Source organism: Phocoena sinus, chromosome 16 (genome assembly GCF_008692025.1).
Source record: "Phocoena sinus isolate mPhoSin1 chromosome 16, mPhoSin1.pri, whole genome shotgun sequence".
Taxonomy (NCBI): domain Eukaryota; kingdom Metazoa; phylum Chordata; class Mammalia; order Artiodactyla; family Phocoenidae; genus Phocoena; species Phocoena sinus.
In genome coordinates this window covers 69128789-69152400 of record NC_045778.1, presented here as the reverse complement: position 1 = coordinate 69152400, position 23612 = coordinate 69128789, and the positions used below count along the sequence as shown (strand labels likewise).

The following is a 23612-nucleotide window of genomic DNA, read 5'->3' as shown; positions in this document are numbered from 1 at the left end:
CTTCTGTGGCTCCTCTACATTCACTAGTCCCTGAAAAACAAACTAAACCAGTGTCTACTTCTCCCCCGACCGTATCTGAGTTCCTGCTCACCTGATATGCCCTCCCCTTAATCTCTACTCGAGTAGAAGATGGTTCTAGGCCAAAATGCCAAACCAGTCATTAGCTCCACAGTCAAAAGCTGTCAGACAAGTAAGTAGATGTCATGAAGTCCAAGAAAGTCCGCCACTGCCATTTTGCCACCAGAGGGAGAAACAAGACATAAACTACAATACAGACGGTAGACTGAATTAAAGAAAAAAAAATCCTCCACTTCCATAAAACACACGGCAGATGCTGGGACAGAAGCAGAGGCAACACTTAGCCCCAAACTCCAAAAACAAAAGATCACAAAAATCACTCAGTAATTCAGCAAATTGGTCCTCCAGAAAATGGAGGCTTTCTGCGTCAGTGCACTCGACATCATCAAGATCTTGTCAACCTGGGGGGGCTCCTGCTGCAGCCCATCCCGTGATGCGGTGCAGCTCCCATGAGCCCTGCACCCCTGGAAGTTCTCCGAGGGCAGGAACACCTCCACCTGTCCTCCACAGAGCCCAGCCCAGCTCTCTGCACACAGTTTGGCCAAATGAATTAACTATAAAAATGCTCACATCCTTTGACCCTGTAGTCAAAGCCAGTAGGCACTAAGCTTTCCTGAATGAGCCCATGAATTACTGGCAAAGGGTCCAGGAGCTAAGGAATCCATCTTACCAGCAAATTCTCCAGCTGGAGACAGACCAGCCATCGCCCCGGATGGGAGGGAGGAGGCGCTCCGTGACCAGAGGCCACTCACTACAGATGTGACTCAGCTAATGTAACTCCGCACCATGTGCCCAGCTGTCCTGGCGGGTGCCAGGCTTCAGGTGAGGCGTCCTTCAGGGGAGCGGGTACCGGGGTGATGTCCCCACTGCGCCCCTGTGAAACCACCTCAGGACTCTGCAGAAGTCCCCCTTGGAACAGGGAGCTGATGAACGTGTGACCGTTGTTTCCTCTCCCAACCAAGTCAGCCCACACCTCTGAGGACCACCTACCCGGGGAGGGCGGGGGCAATGGGTGGTGATAAGAAGCTGGATGGGGAGGGGATGGAGTGGGTGTCGGGTTTTCATCTCAGCCCTGCTACTGATAGCTGTGCAGCCCCAGGCAAATCACAGAACCTCTCTGGGCCTCCCCTGACTCATCTGTACAACCTAGGGGTGGTCAGATCAAGTGCCCTGTAAACTGGACAGGCTACAGAGGGTAAAGTTCCACGATGAGCTAGAACAGAACCTTTACTGTGCCTGGGCCCCCAGGGACCGCATTCGGGCCCTGTCCCCAAACACATCTCATCTCTCCCCAGTTCCTTGGCCATGAAGCTACTGTGTTACATTCAGCACCTACATGGCTTCAAGAGAGGGGATAGGCAGGCTGGGCAAGCACACTCTTCTTCCAGCCTCTCTTATCTCCCTGAGGCTCTGGAGAACAGGCAGGTGGTGACAGCAGCCCACGAGCAGAGAGTGTACCCCTACTCACAGAAACAAAGAGCAGGGAAGAATTGGAAGAGAGCCTCAGAGACCGCAAGAGGACCCTGGGCTAGCCTCAGCCAGTCACCCAGCCCACTGGTTCTTACTCGTTGGACGACAATCCACAGAACACACTATTCCTTTCTACCATCTCATATTTCAGAGGGGCTAGAACTTGGGAGGGCCAAAGTGGGAAGTAAACAGAAAATTGATCTGCTCCATTATTCATTCATTAATCTGCTTCTTGAGCACCTACTATGTGCCAAGCTCAGTGCTGGGAGCCAAGATCACACAGTTAAGTGGTGAAGGAAGAATAGGCAGAGTCTCTTTCTCATGGAGCTTATGTCCAGTGGAGAAGATGGACATCATTTTTTAAAAATTCACACAGAAATAAACTCATATCTGTGTTAAGTGCTACACAGCAGAGGAACTCAACACTACAGGAGGTTTTAATAGGGGGATCTGACCTGATCTGGGGGTCCAGGAGGAACTGTGTTGGGTGCTGGAAGATGCATAGGAGTTGACCAGAAGAGCAGTGTTGGGGTGAGGCGATGATCCAGGCAGAGAGGCCACCGTAACTGAGAGCCCCTAAGGTGGGAGGGAGCAAGGGTGCTGGGCAGGCCTGGAAGGAGTGTGGGCTGCAACACAAAGGGTGGACAGAGGGGGCTCCAGAGGGGACACCAGGTGGCACGGGATCAGATTAGGCAGGGCCTCTTTTTTTTTTTAATTTCTTTTTTTGATGTGGACCATTTTTTGAAGTCTTTATTGAATTTGTTACAATATTGATTCCTTTTTTTTTTTTTTTTATGTTTTGTTTTTTTGTCCCCAGGGCATGTGGGATCTTAGCTCCCCGAACAGGGATCGAACCCCCTGCATTGCAAGTTGAAGTCTTAACCACTGGACCGCCAGGAAGTCCCAGGCAGGGCCTCTTAAGAGCAACAGGATATCACTTAAAAGTTTCAGGTAGGAGATGGGAGTGGAGAGGGGCCCAGACACGATTAGATTTGCATTTTGAAATGGCTGATGTGTGAAAAACAGGATGGATGGGAACCAGGAGAACCCAAGGAGACCAGTCAGGAGGCTACTGCAGTGGTCCAAACACCAGATGATGGGGCTTAGAGTAGGCAGGTGGCCGTGGAGTGGAGAAACACAAATGCACTCGAGAACTTTACAAGTTAAAATCAACAGGATGTGAGGCAAATCAAACCCCTCAACACCTTAACCCTCGCCCCACAACCAAGAACACTTACCTTCAGCAAACAGGAAAATGCAGATGGCTTCCAGCAACAGGAAAGAGGGCATGTTGATATAACTATAGGGCCAGGACAAGAAAATAAAGCATCAGCTATCAGCTCTGTGAGTTCCTCAAGTCACACCTCCAAACAAGACCACAACGGCTCGGCCTCTCCCAGGGCACAGATATGACCCTAGAGGCTGCTCCTTGCCATGACAACTACAGTAGCCTGGAGAAGACTCAAATCCCCAAAAGCCAGGGAAGACTACTCCAGTGACTCTGATTTTTTTTTTTTTTTTTTTTTTTTTGCGGTACACGGGCCTCTCACTGTTGTGGCCTCTCCCGTTGCAGAGCACAGGCTCCGGACGCGCAGGCTCAGCGGCCATGGCTCACGGGCACAACCACTCCGCAGCACGTGGGATCCTCCTGGACCGGGGCACGAACCCGTGTCCCCTGCATTGGCAGGCGGACTCTCAACCACTGCGCCACCAGGGAAGCCCCAGTGACTCTGATTTTAAAGGACAGTCTAACATCTTCCCCAGACACCTAGCTCCAAAGCCCCCAGCTCCTTCACAGACTCTGGCAAGGTGCCCTGTGTCCAGAGTTAAGAGACCCGGGCCCTGCTCAGCCTCGGCCCCGACCAGCCATGTGACCCTGGGGAAAGCCCCTCCCTCTTAGCAGCTCCACTTCTTCACAAGGAGTTAGATTCTGATAGATTGAAGATTTGATTTCAAAGTCTTCATTTTCTGAAACAGAGCAAGGTCTCCCAGCCCACACTTCCTAAATTACTTAAAAACAGTAACATGGCGGAGGAAGCAACAAAAGTATTTTTGTAAAGTTTTTTTGTTGCCTAATGATTATAGTATGGGTAAAATTCAGTTCCATGGAGCCTGATCACTTATCGATTTTTGAAGGAGATATTAAGGATGGGAAGTGAGAGCTTTTCTTGGGAAACCATAGACCGTAACTTTGATTCCATATGGGCACATATCTGAGGTTTACTTCTAATTTTAGCTGTGAGGCCTGGAAATGCAATATTATCATTTCAATCACAAAGATATGATGCACAATTCAGACAGTCTTATATTTTGGTAAGTATACATGTAGTGTAAGAACTGAAAGGGATCATATAGATGAAATTTAGACTTTTTCCGCCCAGCATAATTCAGCAGGGAAAAAAAATCTAAAAATATCTCAACAATAGGTTCTAGAAATTCTATCTTTTGTCCTTTGGGATGCAATATATTCAAGATCTCACCCTACAGTTTTTCTGCATTAAACATACATCACAGCAAGATCTTTTTTGACCCACCTCCTAAAGTAATGAAAATAAAAACAAAAATAAACAAATGGGATCTAATTAAACTTAAAAGCTTTTGCACAGCAAAGGAAACCATACACAAAACAAACAGACAACCCTCAGGATGGGAGAAAATATTTGCCAACGAAGCAACTGACAAGGGATTAATCTCCAAAATATACAAACAGCCCATGTAGCTCAATATCAAAAAAAAAAAAAACCCAATCAAAAAATGGGCAGAAGATCTAAATAGACATTTCTCCAAAGAAGACATATAAATGGCCAAAAAGCACAAGAAAAGATGCTCAACATCACTAATTATTAGAGAAATTCAAATCAAAACTACAATGAGGTATCACCTCACATGGGTCAGAGTGGCCATCATCAAAAAATCTACAAACAATAAATGCTGGAGAGGATGTGGAGAAAAGGGAACCCTCTTGACTGTTGGTGGGAATGTAAATTGATACAGCCACTATGGAGACCAGTATGGAGGTTCCTTAAAAAACTAAAAATAGAACTACCATATGACCCACCAATCCCACTCCTGGGAATATACCCAGAGAAAACCATGGTTCAAAAGTATACATGCACCCCAACGTTCACTGCGGCAGTATTTACAATAGCCAGGACATGGAAGCAACCTAAATGTCCATCAAGAGAAGAATGGATAAAGAAGATGTGGTACATATATACAATGGAATATTACTCAGCCATAAAAAAAGAACAAAGTAATGCCATTTGCAGCAACATGGATGGATCTAGAGACTGTCATACTGAGTGAAGTCACACACAGAAAGACAAATATATGATATCACTTATACGTGCAATCTAAAAAAAAGGGTACAAATGAACTTATTTTCAAAACAGAAGTAGAGCCACAAATATAGAAAACAAACTTATGGTCACCGAGGAGAAGGGGGGAGGGAGGGATCAATTGGGAGATTGGGACTGACATGTACACACTACTATATATAAAATAGATAACTAATAAGAACCTGGTGTACAGCACAAGGAACTCTACTCAATACTATGTAATGGCCTATATGGGAAAAGAATCTAAAAAAAAGTGGATATATGTATAACTAATTCACTTTGCTGTACACCTGAAACTAACACAACACTGTAAATCCACCATACTAGGAAGAGCCAGGCAATGCACATGTTTCTTTCCACTAAACAAATAACACAGATGCTCAATCAGGAGCTAATTCTTAAGAGAAAATCCTAAGCAGAGATGTGGAAAGGGAAACACTGCAGGATTCCAGGCGAATCCCAGGCTATAGAGACGAGGGCAGAGACAGAAGCGGTCAGTCTCTGCGGGGGCACAGAAGCATGCAACATGCAGCAAGGAAACTCACTTCAACCTGACACTCTCCAAAAATCCCTTTAACATCCTCAGTAATGGCCACTCTCCTGCATATAAGAATGTGGAGAGCAAGGCAGAAGCCCCAAATCTTCAATTATGGATCCTGGCCCTTCGGATCCCCCACCTCCACTGAGGACGCCAGTTCTCCAAAACACCTGGCAGGAGTCTCCTGGTCATCTTCGGTGACTCAGCCGTGTGGCTTTTGTCTCACTCGTCTGCTGCACCCCATCCACCTCTGCCTGGGCACTGAAAACACACCTGCCAGCTGCAGGAACACAACAGAACTCCACTCTGAATTCAGAGGATCTGCCGACCAGTCTGAGAGCCTTGAAAATCAAAGTCACCCAGGAAATGCATATTCTTGTGAACTGCAGAAGAGTTAAAAATGACCCAACTCGTGTTCATGAAGGTGCTACTGCCAGACCTCACTGGAATTGCAGGAAATATGAATAACCAGTGGTGGTGGGTGCGCTTTCCTGGCCCGTGCTTACCCCCTGGGTTTGCACTCCTACCCGCAGGTGGTGCGCTCTGGTGTCAAAAGTAAAGAGGAGACTCAGTGAACGAATGTACACACCCCAGAGATGATTGGAAGGCGTCACTGATGCTTAGAAGGGAAGGGGTCCTGGGTGATCACACAGCTCGAGTCTCTGGATTCTAATCCAACAGGCTTTCCTCTAACCATGCTACTCCTGGAGCCGAAGTCAGTTCAGAGTCCTAGAGCCACAGCCCTGAACTCCATCCACACTGAGCTGGCACACCGTAAGTCACTCCTGGACAGGCAGGAGCCATGCCCACCCCATGGTGGTAGAGTCTGCATCCTGGATCCAGGGGCCCTACTTCTCATCTGATGCTGTGCGACCCTGAGAGGGGCCTACAGTTCCGCACCTGCAAAATGAGGAGGTTGGACCAGATGCTACCAAGGTGTCTTCTGGTTTAAAAAAAAAAATCCCCTTTTGATCTCCCCTCCATCGTGGACCTACGATGGTCGGACCTTACTCCCGTCTATTCAGCTTGCTGGATTTCAAAACATTTCTGAAGCAAACCAAATCGAACATCCTAACCAGCTGAGGGTCTCTGTGCTTCAAATAACTCAGAGGCTTCACATCCTCACCTAATCTAAGTGAAAACTGGACACGCAATACTGCAAGCGGGAGGAAGGCAGGAGCTTCCCAGACACAAGCAAAGGGAGAAAGGTAGACCGAGAGGATACCGGCTGGTGGAGGGGCTGTCATGCCTCCTGCCCCGCTCATGCCAGCAAGACAGACTTTCCTCTTCCCCAAGGACCTGTTTTCTTTCCTCTTACTTCAGACAACAGCCACAGGACAAGTCCCCACCTGGCGCCTGGAAGCCAGGAAGGGGCGAGGCCTGGAGACAAGGGCCAGTGCAGAGCAAAGGGAAAGGGCTTCTCCACGCCGTCTAGTCCCGAGGTTCAGGATGATTTTCTGGGATCACAGCTTCTGACCTTGGGCACGCGCGGGACTCTGAGGCTCAGGCCTGTTAATTTTTTTTTTTTTTTTTTTTACAAAACTAGGATTCTTGCAGCCTCCGCAGGCTGCCGTGAGGACAAGGTAAAAGAGAGTGCAGAAGGTTCCCGAAGCAGAGCAAGGCGTTCAGTGAACACGGGCCCCTCCCTCTACTAGGTGACAAACTTAAGCAGATCCATCGGGCTCTATCTTGCGCCTCTGCTTGCCCAGATGAATGTTTTGCCAGAGCCTCCTCAGGTTCTGCTCATTAAAACAGAATTTGTGTTGGCAATCTGGAAATCAATGTAAGAAGTCAAACGCCTCCTCGTAAGTGCTTGGCTGAGATGGTGCTGACTCTGGGACCTCAGCAGCACCTCCCTCCCCTGTCCTCCCACACCCACTGCAATCCCCACTGCCACACAGCCCACACTGAGCCTGCCTGCTGGTATATCTGTCCTGCCTGCCAGATGGCAAATGGCTCAGGGACTAGGGATTGTGTCTCGGTCTCTGCTGGAGCCCCAGCAAGCTTCACGTGCCTGCCACATAGTAGGCGAGACACGTGCTTACCGGAACTCAGCACGGCAGGTCGGCTGGAAGGATACTTCCTGATGAATCTTTGTATTCTTTTTTATACCAAGATAAATGAAACTGTTATTTCAATGCTGGTGCAGGGCTAATAGCACTCTTTACTATCTGTTCCCACCCAATCATCTCAAAAATTCAGTTCATTCCCCCCAACTCACATAGCAAAACTTTCTTGCAATACTAATTCAACATTCTAAATGCAACCCGACATCTGAAACATTTTTAAAGGATGAATTCCACAGTAAAAACCAACAGCTGCTCCCACCTAGTGAGCGCTTAACTCACTAAAGTGCCCAGTACCAGGCTCCACACTTCTGTATCTTCTCTCTCCTAATCCTCCCAGCCAGCTCGTGACAGCGTGTTACTCCCATTTTACAGATGAGAAAACTGAGACATGGAGAAGTGAAGTGTTTCGCCCCAGGTTAGACAGCTAGTAAGTGCATCGGACTCCTTTCTGGCCTCCCGGTGATCTGTTCCTTCTGTCACCTTCCTGGTTCTGGGGGACCAGGATAGAGGAACAGAAGCATAATTAAAAATCTGCCACCCTGAATCCCACCCATTGGCAGTCTTCCATGAGCTAATACCTGCCAGCAACTCCCACACTCGAGCACAAAACTTGAGAAGATTTCCAGAACTCTATGCATTCTTGTACAAAGCAGTTGGGAGTGGTCTGCAACCCAGGGGCAGAAACAAATCCTTCGTTCCCAGGTACACGTTGTCAAGCCTCTTCCATTACGAATCGCCTGACTCATCACATTTGTTCCTTTCTGTTCCATCCCTCATGCTAATCCCACACATTATTCCTAGCTTCTGGGGTTCTCACGCTTGGACTTAGACACACACCCCCACCCCCCACCCCCGTCTTCTTATCTGATTCGTATTTTCCAATCCTGATTCCATGCAGCACCCGCAGTACTCGGGACAGCGGGTGAGTGAGGGTTGCTGCTGGACGCTGCAAAACATCACACTTTGTGCTGCCCCAGGAATACGTGTCCCATGAGACAGGAAGAAAGGAAGGCCAAACAAGGCTACTTTTTTTTTTTTTTTTTTTTTTTTTTGCGGTACACAGGCCTCTCACCGCTGTGGCTTCGCCCGTTGCGGAGCACAGGCTCCGGACGCGCAGGCTCAGCGGCCATGGCTCACGAGCCCAGCCTCTCCGCGGCATGTGGGATCTTCCCGGACCGGGGCACGAACCCGTGTCCCCTGCATCGGCAGGCGGACTCTCAACCACTGCGCCACCAGGGAAGCCCAAGGCTACTTTTGAAAAAGAAGGGCCAGGCTGAGCAATAGCTCAAGGCAGTTTTGCAGGACAATGCCCACCTTCTCCTCTATGATTGGAAATGAAATGAGGGCAGGGTGAAAAAGGAGAGCACTCCACCTCCTTACAAAATGCAATTCCAACCCCGAATATTAGATTAGCCCTTGGCAGCCTCCTCTCCATCAGTAGGATGGAAATCTGAACGCTTTACAAAAACAGTCCACACCTGAACAGAAAGACTTTAAAATCGGAGGCAAAAGTCTCCAGCCTGGAAGCCCGTGGTCTTCCCCTGTAACAAACATCTTCCTTGTTCATTTGGCAAAATACTTGGCTCAGACCCAGAAAGTCAAGGGAAGTAGATGACACATTTCTAGTCTGGTAAGGCAAGAAGAGCATTTTAAAAGTTGCTCTGGACACGCCATGCTCCCTCTAACAAAATCACAATTTTCAGAACCTAACAGTCTGGCAACCAGAAATCATCCCCAAGGGTCAAACAATGTGCCCTCTGGATCTCTGGATAATTGGGGAGAATAGGCAGATTGGGCATAAATCGCAGGTTTCCCACATTCACTGTACCTGCTAAGGGACATTTTTAGCCAAAAGAGATTCTGATATTTGTTTTGGTAGTACTTGAAAATCCTTTATTGAAACTGTACAGGACCCAAATTCACTGCCATGGGACTCTGGAAAGACACACAGGACTGCAAGTCCAGGGATGAAATTCCAGACGAGTTCTGCTTCTAACCAGACGGGTGACTCTGCAAACAACTCCTCACACCCCCCCACCCCTGTCCACCTCAGTTCATTCATCTGTTTCATAAACTGACAGTGTTGTAAAGATCCAGTGGAACAGTGTGTGAAAGTCCCCCTAAGGGTAAAAGACTTTCTAAACGTATGATGGTAAAAGATTATCACTGCATTTAGTATATTAACTTCATTTAACTACTCATACCCTATAGGGTAGACATGATCATTTCCACTTTTATACTTGTGGAAATGGTCTTGGAGAAGTTGGGGTCCAAGGTCAAAGAGCTGGTAAATCACAAGTTTGGTGTCAGGCCCAGGTCTTCTGATTCTGGCAGCCCGGACATGCCAAGAAGCGTGCCGTACACAGTTGGCGTGCAAAGAGCACCAGTCTGACATCAGGAGACCTGAGCGCTGACCTCTTAGGTAAATTCCTTCACTTTAGTCACTCAGTTTTCTTCTTTCAAAAATGGGGGTGACGTTACCCGTCCTATTTACCTGGAAAGGTTGTTGCCAGCATCACATGAGACTACAGTGCAAAAGTCCTCTGGCAAGGGCAAAGGTGATTAATGGAGATCAGGGAAATCCAGTTAAGAGAAGAGACCCAGGATCAGGAAAGGAAGTGAGGGATGGAGGGTCATAATCACATTCAGGGAAACCCAGCAGGTAGTTTTCTGGGTGGAAGAAGAAGAGTAAACAGGCTGGAGCTGTTTAGAAGATAAAAGGATGAACTAAGAGAAGGGCCTTCAAGTGTATTCAGCTGTCCCAGGTTGCTGGCTTGGGGAGACGCTGAAGCAGGGGTGTTGCACGGGATAGACCCTCCCTTGTGCAGGGTTCCCAAGAGACCTCCAATAGCTTTGTAGATGATGGGAGGGATGTGTCTTTTTTTTTTTTAATATCCTTGTGGGATAAAATTAAAAATGAGCAATTCTGTTACAGTCCTTTCAATTAAAAGCTTTCTTCTTTTTTTTTTTAACTGATCTGTGAAGTACCAAAGTGTGAAGACCAGTCTTCCAAAACACCTTATAGTGGTGCTGACCCTTCCATTGATATAATTATACGAAATTTAAATTATTCAATAAGAACTAGTACGCATCTGCCCTGTGCCCAGCACCCTCCCAGGTGGTGGGAATGCAGTGAATAAGCTCTATAAGATGCGCAACTGGTGGGCACATTCTTAACAAAAGGCTTTTACATTTTCACCAGTAGTTTATCCTCAATGTCATCACTTGCCAATTAGTGACTGTGATGCTCAAGAAGCTCATTAAAAACCCAAGAGTCAGGGTTCCTGGGAGGCTCTCCCATTCTCCCTCGGGCAGTCTTCCACCCTTTCTGGGTCTCCATCTCCTTATCTGTAAAAACACGGGCACCTGACTATACTTCATTCCAAGAACTCGAGCCTAGCGAGGGGGCGGGGAAAGAGCTACACTAAGCTCTGGACGATAGACCAAAAACCAGATTTAAAGAAAAAAATGTCAGACTTCCCTGGTGGCACAGGGGTTGCAGGGGACACGGGTTCGAGCCCTGGTCTGGGAAGATCCCACATGCCTTGGAGCAACTAAGCCCGTGCGCCACAACTACTGAAACCTGTGCACCTAGAGCCCGTGAACCACAACTACTGAAGCCCATGCGCCTAGAGCCCACGCTCTGCAACGAGAAGCCACCGCAGTGACAAGCCTGCGCACCGCAACAAAGACCTAAAGCGGCCAATAAATAAATAATAAAATTTAAAAATAAAATTGTTTAAAAAAAATAAAGAAAAACGCCATTGATGGTTTTCAAAGACACAGGTATGATGAGCGAAGGAATCTCCATGACCCTCCGGGATTTGCCTGGGGACCCTGGCTGGGAAATTCTTATACATCAAGAGGTGGCTCTGAGCTGGATTTCTACAAAGCAGAGGAAGGGCTACATGTCCCAATGCAAGGGACTATCTAGTCGAGCTTTGTGCCCCATCAGCCACAGGAAGAGAAGGGCTGCAGGCTACCGAAAGCCAGCAGCATTTACAAATGAACTTCCACGGCCTTTGCCAAGTACAGCCAAACCTCTCTTGGTTTTCTGTTTCCTTCTCTTTTCTGACTCTTCTCTCAATAACTGCACCTTTCTTAATATAATGTCACACTGGAAGCAGAAGAGACCTTCAATTTTTAGACCTCAATTTAGAAAACACTCAGAGGTTCTTGGGGTTTTGTTTTTAAATTAATGGACCGCATAATTTGAAAACTGTACAGGTTCTAATTATTCAGTTCCAAGACACCAAACACACTGCATAGCGTCACCATGGAAAGGTCCCTCTCAGCGGGAAAGCCACTGATTCCACAATGTAAGGGCAGTAAGGTGCCCTCCTCCCTTCTCTTCCGCCTGGGTGTCCATCCTGTTTTTAAATCCATGCCCCCCCACCGAGTTTCTAAGGTGCAATTCTGAGACCCTCCCCTTTCCCATCCCAGAAGGTGGCCAAGAGCCGGCCCTGAATTGGAGAAGTGCAGGAAGCAAGGCTGGTCCAGCTCGCCAGAGTGGGGTTGGGCCAGGGAGGGGGTTCCAGCAGGTGAAATCACCATGGAGGATAAATCCCTTGGACTTCCCACAGGCCAAGGGCGAGTCTCTCAGGGCAGCGGGCCCCTCTCAGGCTCTGCTTGCAGAGACCTCGCTGGGGCCACTGGGCTGCTTGGGAAAACCAAGCGGGCACCTGCATCTGTTACTGTAAAATGGAGCGCGGGGGAGGGTTGGGTTTGTCCCCAAAGCCTTTATTCGAAAGGCGAGCCAGGTCAGGGGGCTCCACGACCGCGCCAAGCCTGTCGGGTGTATTATAAGGTGCCCTCCTCCACCCACATTCACCAAGCCCCCATCCCCTTACCTGCAGTCCGCGCCCCTCCGCTCGGTGCTCCGCTGCCGGGGACCCATGAGAGGGGCCGTTCCCGGGCCCGCCGCGCGCTGCCTCCCAAGAACCCCGCCGGCTCGCCCGGGGCCGACAGCGGGGAGCCCGGAAGAGGCGCGCGCCAGGTGCGCTTTGCCCGGGACGCCGACTTCCCGGAGAGACGACCGGGCCCCACGGCCGCACTCAGGTGGAGCGCAGACATTGCCGAACAAAACCCGCCGCCCCGACGCCGCGTTCGCGCGGGGCCAGTGGTCTACGCACGCCGGGCTTATTCGCCCTGGGGCCGGGCTTCTCCTCTCCCGCGAGCGCGAGGAAGGAAGCGCCGCCTCTCCGACGCAGCTAACCACGCCCCGGAGCGCAGGCTCCTGCGGCGTGGAGACCACTCGGGCTGGGCTCTCCGCGGCAAGCAGCGCGCGGCGAGTCACGCTCGGGCCAGGGGGCGCTGCAGGCCCGGGGAGGGGCGCCCGGGTGGGAGCCATGTGGGACACCTGTGTTCCTCACGGAACAGAGGCGGCGAGCGCGGCGAGGAGCGCGCGGCGGGACACGCTCCTGCCAGGGGGCGCTGCAGGCCCGGGGAGGGGCGCCCGGGTGGGAACCACGTGGGACACCTGTGTTCCTCACGGAACAGCGGCGCGGAGTGCGGTGCCGGCTGAGCTCGCTCTCCCAAGGGCGGTGCATTGCGCTTCTGGGAACACGGTCCGCAGCGCCTCTCGCGTTTTTAAACCACGCGTTGGCCAAGGCTGGCAAATAAACAAAGGTACTTACTTCTGCTCTGGTCTCCCAGCCTCCGAGCGGTGCAGCAGGGAACAGTGTGTCATCTCCCTTCGACTCCGCAGGATTTATTGCTTCGACCCTTACGAAAATGTTGACTTTGGCATCGTTTCTATTTGTCATGGCAATTGTCCTTTGTTTACCCGTCTGTCCTGTTCTTGCAGTTGGGCGGTAGTAAGCGGGCCTTTTGGCCAGTATCCTCGTTTAAGTCTAGTAGGTGCCTTGATTTTTTTAAAAAATCAAACACCACAAAGCGAAAATAGCTCAATGCCTGGCACAATGCCTTGTGCGTAGTAAGCACTCAAAAAAAAGCTATTATTGCATATAGTTTTCATACTTCATCAAAAAAGTGTCATTGCAAAACGTGTGCTCATTACCAAAAAAAAATGGATAAGCAAAGCACACCTACCCCACCTCCCAGAGACAGTCACTGTTAACATTATGGTGTTCCTTCTTCCAGCATCATTCTACTCATATTAAATTTTATTGTTAGCTCATTCCATGCATAGTGTATCATAACCAGCTTTTTTGTCCCTTTTTGAACATCTTTCTGTGGCTTTTCTTCACTTCCACTGCATTTTATTTTTCAAGTCAGTCACAAAATTGTCCAATTTCGAGGAAAGGGGAAAAGATTCTGAGGGGGGAGTAACAAGATTCTGTAAGCTATGGTACCAGAACTTCTCAGTGACTATTTTTGGAAGCACACTTTGCCACAATTCTAGCAGTTTTTGGTAGATTCCTTACTATTGTCCACATAAACATTCATGTTATCTGCAAGTGGAGATATTTTTTCATTAAAAAAATGTTTTAAAAAAAATTTTTTTAAACATCTTTATTGGAGTATAATTGCTTTACAATGGTGTGTTAGTTTCTGCTTCTTTCTGTGGCTTTTCGCCACTTTTAATGTTCTAGTGTGCTTAACCAGTCCACTATTTTAATTTTAATCATATTTGTGCTTTTGCCCAGTTACTCCCTTGGAGTAAACTGCAAGATGGTAAAGTTCTAGGCTATAGGCTACATATACAATTTAAGGCTTTTGATGTGTACTATCAAGTTGCCCTCCAGGAAGATTGACCTGTTTCCTTTTTTCCAAGCCCCTCCCCCACTGTTCTTATAAATGGCAATCTGATAGACTAATAATTCTGTTTTTACATCTTTCCTTTTCAAAAAATTCTAAAAATGTCACATTTCCCTCTGTGGTTCTCAGTTGGTTTCCAATCCTCCCAATATTGACAACTTCCAGTGAAAGTGGCCCATGGTAATGTCAACTGTTGCAAACTTCACTGAAAAGGGGAAAAAAAGAGGCCTCATTTTTTCACGTCGTTTCATTCCTCCCAATAATATTTACTGAGCACCCAAATGTAAAAACAGTCAACCAGAGCAGCATAAGTAATGCCTGAGCACCTGTGCAGGGGAACTTGTCTGCGGGTCTAAATGCTCAGTGGGGGAGGCATGGTCTCTGCCCCTAGATGGGCACTGTCCCATAGAAATGCAGTGCATGCAACACAGGTGATTTCAAAATGGTCTAGTAGCCATATTAAAGTGAAAAAGAGCAGGTGAACTTAATTTACTAACCCAGTAGATTCCCAAATATTATCTCAACATGTAATCAGAGTATTTTAAGCTAAGTCTTTGAAATTCAGTTGTATTTTACACTTACAACACATCTCCTTTTGGACTAGCTGTATTTTAAGTGTTCAGTAGCCACAAGTGTCGAGTTGCCCATGCCACTCTAGATAGAGCAGGGGTTTGAGAAGAGCAGACCAAGTCCTGGTCAAAGTGGGAACTTCACAGCTGGCAACCCTCTCCCCAACCTGTTCTGATTGGTTGTTGACAGTGAACCAGCACACCTTCGCCTAAGCAGGTTTACCTGAGAAAAGCTACATTTCAATTCTGGATGCTCCTGTCAGTTTTACATCTGTAGTTGGGGGCATTTCACATTTTCATTCCATGATTAAGAAGTAAAAAGGCTGAAACTATAAATACTGGTGGAGATATTGAAATGGAGTAGGACCCTATATGGTCCTTGCCCCCCTCCATGTCCTCAGCCTGCCTTCTCTCAGTGAAAAAAACCTTAGCCAAAGAATAAGTTTAATCAGAGAAGTGAGAAAATGCATAAACAGGAAGACAGTCCAACAAAATAATAATAGTTTAGTCATTACGCAAATCAAGGACCTCTAGATCCTTTTTCAAGGGCTACAGATACTACTCTGAGCCACATCCTGCGAGCTGTCTTATACTGAAACCCCAGCCAGGTGGAAGAAGTGAACTACATGATGACAAGGCTGTAGTCACGACATAAGCTGCCACAATTCCGAGGGCTGGCCTCAAAGAAATGGGAACAAACCAACCCTGGAACTAAAGATTAACTGTACTTAAAAACAATCAAGATGATGCTGATCAGACCACCGCATAACCAAATTCAAGATGACAGCGCTGACTGTGCTGTTTCTGCATGTAGCCCCCTCCCTCTGCCTATAAAAGCTCTTGCCCTCTGTCAGCTCTGGGGAGTTGGCCTTTGGACAGGCGTCCGCCCTCCCCCCAGGTTGCCAGCCTCCAAAATAAAGCAAACTTTCCTTTCCACCAACCTTGCTTCTTTATTGGCTTTAGAGTGGCAAGTAGATGGACCCCTTCTTTTGGTAACAGCATCAGTTGCTTCAAACTCCCTCACATCAAAAGTTAAACCACCTGTGCCTTTCTTCCATGTATGCGTGGGCGGGGAAAGCAGGTGGCCCAGGCTATGCCGTGTGCTGAGTGGTTGACTAGCAGCGGTAGAGAATTTTAATACAGGGAGAAGCTGGGCAACTACTTTTGTCATCCATGGCAACCCCTCCCTTGTGAAGATCTGTGGAAATTTTAAAAATAGGCACCATGAAGGACCTTGATCCCAAAGGGCTTGTGAGCCCCTTGCTTCCAAGGACTTGCCATGTTCATCTTTGTGGCCCCAATGCCCTGTAACTCTACGTAGTAAGTGCCCTTTTAAAATGTGAGTTAATTCCTGAATTGCCCTATGCAGCATGTCTCAGTTGTAAACACACAAGGTATAAAGACAACTTTGAATTCCACGAAGAGATAAAGGGGGACTTTGGCTCCCAGCAATGTGCAGAGGCAGACACCCAGTGTAGTAGAGTGACCACCGCTTTGGAGATGAGGTGGTTTGGGGTTCCCCACCCAGCTCTCTTCCCTACTGGCTTTCTGACAAGAGATAAGATGCTTAATATTTGACTGTTCAGTTTGCTGGACTATAAAAGTGGATGGGTACAGTGGTTCCCAAACCTATGGAAGCCCAATTCAAATTCTTTGCATCCACTCCCCCACATGATAAAGCAAGGTGAAGCACATATTAAAAAACCCAGAGAAGGATTCATAATAGAGCCACAAAAGTTGTAGATTTCCCAGAACCCACAAGGCAGCCATTAACCAGAACCCTCTGTTGAAAGATAAAAGAACAGGAAACAACGCATGTTTAACGGCAAAGAAACCACCCCAGAGGAAACAAAGGGCCTGGCTCTCAAGTACTCCACAGGCAACAAATTAAGCCAGAGCAAAAACTGTAGCGCTAACAGCAGCAAGAGAGAATAAAGGCGTGGCAGGGGGACATAAGGAACAGAAATACTGCCATCTTGAAGCTAATGACCCTTAGGTTTGGGGCAGGCACCAATTGTTCTAAGGGTTAAAGCATCTCAACTCCTTAAAACAGTGAGAAAAATTATGCACAAGGTTTTACTGGATTTGCTTTTAGGAAATGTGATGCTTTCTGGCTACATGAGTAAGCATGGAATGTCTACATAGGCAAAGGCTTGGGTAACATTCAGTCATTCAATCAACATCCAAAACCACATATGCATTCCACTTCAAACTGTCAATACTTCCAAATTTTGTGTCTTTAGTTTTCACATATATGTGCATGCCTTAATGTAAGTATTCACTGAGTGCATTTTGAGAGGAATCTGGGCGCACCCTTGGAGGCAGCAGACTAGGCTCTGCCTGACGTATTATCAACCTCACAGTTGGTCTCATTTCCTGGAAGGCTCATGTAACAGATGGTGGGCACCTGATCATCAAAAGGTTATCTCAAGTTTTTAAATATGGCATCACCTCAGGGTCTCAAGGAAAGCATAGGAAAATGGCTGAGGCTGGGCAGCTAAAGCCTTAAGTGAAACTAATGTTATCTGAAAGCTACTGCCGAGATTTGAGAACCTCCCTAGGGAAGTTAGACTGCACTGCCTGAACGGTAACTTGAACAATGTTCAGGCATAGAAGTGTTAGTAGTTCCCTGGGTGAGCCTTCCACAACTCCTGCCCCATACAAATGGGCAGAAGCCTTAGCGTATCTGAACCTCTCTTTAATTTCAGCAAACAAAACCATCCTACGACTCCTAACTGCACGTTTGGAACCACAGGCTGCCCTGTAATTCATCTGGAAAAACAGAGCAAACAAAAAGCACCCTTGAGATTCTTCTGTTTAACAAGTAAAGCACTCCTTGGGTGCAAGTCTGGCTACAGAAACACCCACAGCGGTGAGGAGCCCAGGTGTCACTCTTTGGCTAATCCCAGAAGAGCTCGATTTGCCCAATCCAGGCAGCAGTCATGTTGGTGATGAGCCGACTAGTTACTCTATTGGTTTACTGCTCTGGCCTGGCAGCCTCAGAGTGGTGGGCATCACAATGACTTTATTCCTCACCTACAATTCGGCAGTTTAAGGCCCTGCTGAGAAGGATCCTCAGGTTTTCTGAAGCAAGAGAGCTCAAGTTCAGACTATCACTCACCCTTGTTCACAATTTTGAAACTTTTTCATTTCTAGCGGCCCTAGCAAACAACATTCTACCAAAAGAAAAAGGCACATCAAATACGTCCTCTTCCCACACTGCCCCCCACCACCCCTGTTCACTGCTTAACCCATGGTTAAGAATCCCTTGCACAATGGATCTGATTTGTCTCAATATTTGCATGCCCTATGCCAAGGAATATAACTGTTTGATCATATGGTCTCAGGTGTTAAGTACTTATCTATGACTGAACTAAGTATTCTGAGGGAACCCCAAGACTGGGATTGGCAGGTGTTGACGGACCACACATGGCCCTACTGAACAAAAAATACGTCACCTACCTCAGTGTCAGGCACACAGCTGGAGCTCAGTAAATACGTGAATTAATGTGAAAGATCAAAAATAAGATCTGGTGGTCCAGTACGAGAATATGAGAATATGCTGCATTAATCCAGAAGACATTTAACCCATCTCTCTACTTGTGAGACTAGCACTATAGATTACGTTAGTTTCTCTTTGGGAACAAGGCAAATAGCTCAGCCACCAAATATTATTAAACTCCATTTAATTTAAACTGTTTCTATTCAAACTTCCAGTATGTACCATACGATAAAACCTTGGAATCCGATAAACTTAGATTTTTTTTAATGTGTTCCATGACTTGCTTCCCTAATTTTCCTTAATAAAAAGGACAATTCTGCGATTCCAGTTTTCATTTTCATTGTGATTGGAATTGAACAGAGTATGAACAAACTAAACGTCCAGTGCTCCTAGTATGTGCCAACAAGAAAAGGAAATTAGCAAAATGCTGCTGGCAATAAGAACACAAGGGAAATCTGGCTGTGAAGGAAAAGGATTTTACTGGGCAGCTTAAATTTTTATCTAATAGAAGCACATCAACGTTTGAACAACTTTTAACATGAGGAAAACCTCCACTTAATCTGACACACATTACCAGTAAAAGCAAAAAAAAAAAAAAAAAAAAGTCAAGTTTCTTCTTTGAGTTGGTGATAACATCTTCTTAGGCTGTCACAGTCTGATACTTAAATCATGGAAAAATTCCCAAATAGAAACTTACAGGCTGGCAGGAAAGTCAGCTGCCCCATAATTCTGTATATGTGAGTTTACAGTTTAAGATGACTGTATGTGCTTCCAGAAAAATATATACTCTAACTTAGCTTTTTAACTTAAATTGTTAACTATATTTGTGCTTCAGAAAATGTAAATTCTATCTACATTAACAATCTAAGTGGCTACAGATTGGAAAGGTACCTTTGGATGGCAGGAACAGAGAGAAGAAGTGCCTTCCACCCACCTAGTGGGTGAGAGCCCAAGGGCAGACTGTGCCCAAAGGCTGAGGAAACGTCATCCGAATCAACATGGAAAGAAGCTGATGACCTCAGAGAGAACAGGATAAGAAGGGCAGAGACCCAAGCAACAACAAACCAAAGAACATTTATTATGTGGAAGAGGCAGACTGGACAGGGAAAGCAGGGTATATTTTACTATGAAATATATCAAACACACAGAAAAATCCAAAAAATAAAACTCATGTGTCTATCAACTAAATTGATCCAGTACTAACCCAGAGCCATATTTTCTTCAGTACCTTTAAGTAATAAAAAGTTACATGTACACTAGACAGCCCCTATGTATCCCTTCCCATATTCCCACGCACTTGGTATGAATCTTTTATGCAAGACTTATTTGGGGGGAAGAACTTCGAGGGAAAAAAATAAAACTACCCCGCCTAGACAGAAGAGTGGTAAGCAAACAAAAATTAAGGCATAAAATGTCATTAAAGAAAAAGTTTCCAAGAAACAAAAACACAAGATGCTGTACTTTCTCTCCTCAGTCAAGCCTTCGCTGTTTCCTTTCTCGTAAGTGTTGATCTCTGAGAGTGTTTCTGCAAGAGAAAAATCAGCTATCATTACGCCTTATATAAAAACTCAATTACCATGGTTCTTAATTTCTATCTTAAGTAAACCAAATATTCACTTTTAACTGAAATTACTTTAAGTCAAAGCTGCCAATTAAAAAAAATTCACCACCACAGTTAACAGTGCTTTATGTCCAATACAGCTGTCTGTACTCCCCTTCACAGATATAAAATATAGCTGTTTGCTCTCCCTCCAAATATAAAAAATATTTTATTAACTTGTATGCTGAAATACTTACCACTTTTGAGTAACAGATTACAGAGAGTTTTATGTTCTCATCACCACATCACTCCTAGTTTAGCAATTTTACAATAAAATTACGAACAAATTAAAACAAATTTCTCCAGAGATGATGAAACACTGAAACTTTAAGCACATTTTATCCTTCTCTAAGAAGAATAATTTAAACAATTATCCAGGGCCTCCCTGTTGGCGCAGTGGTTGAGTCTGCCTGCCGATGCAGGGGACGCGGGTCCGTGCCCCGGTCCGGAAAGATCCCACATGCCGCGGAGCGGGTGGGCCCGTGAGCCATGGCCGCTGAGCCTGCGCGTCCGGAGCCTGTGCTCCGCAACGGGAGAGGCCACAACAGTGAGAGGCCCGTGTACCGGAAAAAACAAAACAAAACCAACTATATTTTCACCACAATGAAGGAAGTATGCTTAAGGAACCATGTATGTAATTTTTTCTAGTAATATAACCCCTTAGTTTCTTGCCGTCCAGAACTGATCTAATCTAAAATGATATTGTAGCACAGCTACAGGTAAGCAGCAAACGGTGGTACGGAGAACTCAGCTTGCATCATAAGACCTACTTTCCAGTCTGTGTGTGTGGTTTTTTGGGCAGCCACTTAACCTCCTTGAGCCTTCACCTCCTCATCTATAAAATGAGGCCTACCTTCTTTTAATCTTCTGAGCACTGTGAAGATTAAATATGTGACTATTACACCATTGTAAACCAATTATACTCCAATAAAGATGTAAAAAAAAGATGTGACTATTAAATAATGCACTACTCAAATATAAGGTATTCAAAGGTAGACAACCTATATTTATTTCTGCAGTAGGGGTAAAGCCAGTTCAACCACTACGCTTTAAATCAAGTGTTTTGTTTTTTTTAAGTAATGTCTTCAATCTATTTAGAAACAATAGAAAATACAGGTTTCATCTGAAGTTGTGTACCCAAACACACTCAATATTCTTGTGGGAAAAAAAAAAGCTTACTGCACAGATATAAAGATTAAAGCACATACAGTTAATCAACTTGATTAGAAATATGATGATTTGGTATCATTAAATTTTAAACTCAAGTATGGTACACATAACAGCAGTCAGTATTAAAACTTAATGTATTAGAAAGGACTGAAAGTTGTAACTGCAAGTCAGCATTTATTAAAAATAACCCAAAACTTGTGAAGTAAAATAAATCATCTCAAAATAAATCATGAGAATCAAAACTCTTGATCTTGCATGAATGATATTTAGCTTAGAACTTAGCCATACTTTCTTAGAAACAGAAACAAAACAACTGTCCATTATCATGTGGAGAATAGGTCTGACCCCAGCAGGTACCTCCTTGAGAGCTGCTACACCCACTGAGCCCCAGAGGGCAGGAGAACCTCGGGAGCTACTTGCAAACGGTCAGATATGAACTGCAGGTTAGCCAGCAAGAGTGCACATACTGAGTAAGTCAAAGATCCTTTGCTTTTAGCTAGAATTCTATCAATTCAAAGTGGTGAGAAGGACAATTTCATTTTGATGAGAAGTTCTAACTGGCTACTGATCACAAAACAATTTCCGAGGGCCACCTTAGAACAAAGGATCCCAGGCAATATAAAAAAGCAGGGGAACCACTATTCAAAATCCACCAATGTAGTCTTGAACCACTAGAGTCACCGCAGCCAAAAAAGGAAGAGTATGTTTTGTTTTGAAACGAAATATACTATCAGTACAGCCCATTTTCTGTTCTTGGTCTCTTAGAACCTCTTCACAAAAAGTGCTAAATGTTTTTATAGAAGTACGTACAAGGGAGAGTTAATTTCACTCTCGACACAAAGAAGTTCAGGCTAAGCTTGACCTCACGACAATTTTTACAAGTCCCTGCAAATATCATCAAGAGCTGTCTCTATGTCAAACACAGTAAGGAAAGGACGCTGCAACCCGGACAGCCTTGGACTCAGTCCCACTAGCAGTGTCAAAGGGAGCTTACCAAACAAAACCTACAAAGACAGCAGAAACACTACAGCCAGATCTCAGATCATTACACCGCAGAATAAAGTACAGCCTCAAAACGGGTGTCACCCCATTAGCTCTGTCATGACAACATGACTGGAGATGTCCTGCTGGGGGTTACACAAGTGCAAAAACATCAAATTTAACTTACTTAACTTTTTAACAATTTTTTCATTTCAGTAAATTTGTTTTGATTGGTTGGATTGTTTAAGAGGAAGAGAAGAATCTGTTCATGTTTTTCAACCTGAGGGTGAGAAGAAATGGTGTTATTTCATTCCTAAAAATGTTGGGAGTATAATTTCACTAAGGAAATTTTACCCACTTGTTTCTGTAGCTCTGTGCAGCAGCAATTCATCCTGTTCCCCTTTTCTAAAAGCAAATGCAAAAAGCCATTAGACAACTAGCACTATAAATAACAGAAAAAATACAACAAAACAAAACCTGCAGTCTGAACATATACAGATCTGCCCCTCAGGGCAGATCCTTTCCAACTACAAAGGACTTGATCAATTAATTTTTCATTTGGGCTTTATGTTATCTACTCCTATCCTGGGTTTTACCAAATAAGTGCCCTTACCTCCGAGGTTTCAGGTCTTTTGCCTGTCATACACGGGATATCTCTTTTCAGTTGAGGGCAGGCCTGCCAAAGCATCATCTTATGAAATAACTAGTAAGATCCATTCTCAAATATGTGAGTTCTTCTCACTTTGATCAGGATCAAAAGGAAGTTGGCAGCTACTCTGAATGCTTGACATTTCTAAAGCTCTCAGCATCGATTCTATCAACGGTGTTGCTGAGCCTGATCTAAGGAAAGTCTGGACTGGGAGGCTTGCTTCCTTCCAGGTGGCTCCTCTGAGGTGGCAACATGAGTCAGCACCCTGCCGCTGGATTTGTAAAGGATGACGACAGAGGGAACGCAGCCACGGAGAATAAGGAAGGATCAGGTCAACTAAATTGATCACATCTGTTCTTGGCTACACTTACACCTGCTATTAATTAAACTTGAGAAAAATACCTTTATTTAAAGCACTTTGCTTTTCAGATGTGACGTTTTTCGCCAGACCATACATCACCAGCTTATCAGCTATATTGATAGTACCGTTCTCAGAACACTTCTCAACTGACACTGCGTGGACATTCTTGATAAATCCTTTTACAGAAAGCATTACATTCTGATTCAACATTAAATTTTTCAGTAGCTCTATTATTAATTGAGAACAGCTTCCATTCAATTCCATTGGTCCTGGAAAAAAATGAATATTAGAGTTAATCTTCAAGTTCCTGAAAAATGATATTTAGATAAATTATCTAAGGATAATAAGCAAAAGCCTCACTGACTTTAGCTGGGTTTAGGTATGCTCTGATGTACTACTGCTGTTGCACTCAAAAAAATCCAACTTAATAAATATTCCTCAATCCCTACTATGTCAAGCACTAATTTAGGTCTAGAAGCCACAAAACAGACAAATGTCTGCCTTTGTGGACTTACATTCTAATGGTAGAAGCAAACAATAATAAAGGTAATTTTCCAACTCTCTTGA

The 23612-nt window shown here is 45.6% G+C and overlaps 2 protein-coding genes across 2 annotated transcripts in view; both read right to left on the bottom strand.

Annotated features, from left to right (window-relative positions):
* Positions 1 to 12540, bottom strand: part of VWA2 (von Willebrand factor A domain containing 2) — a 61901-nt gene extending 49361 nt beyond the window's left edge. Inside the window, 2 exon segments of the mRNA XM_032608262.1 lie at positions 2787 to 2848; positions 12344 to 12540. Of these exon segments, the coding sequence (XP_032464153.1) occupies positions 2787 to 2848; positions 12344 to 12390 (109 nt within the window). The 5' untranslated portion in view covers positions 12391 to 12540.
* A 9682-nt stretch (positions 12541 to 22222) lies between these two features.
* TDRD1 (tudor domain containing 1) overlaps positions 22223 to 23612 on the bottom strand; it is a 34562-nt gene continuing 33172 nt past the window's right edge. Inside the window, exons 20-22 of the mRNA XM_032608604.1 lie at positions 23087 to 23314; positions 22394 to 22440; positions 22223 to 22315 (exon numbers count right to left, since the gene is read on the bottom strand). Of these exons, the coding sequence (XP_032464495.1) occupies positions 22223 to 22315; positions 22394 to 22440; positions 23087 to 23314 (368 nt within the window). The remainder of the gene's footprint in view (positions 22316 to 22393; positions 22441 to 23086; positions 23315 to 23612) is intronic.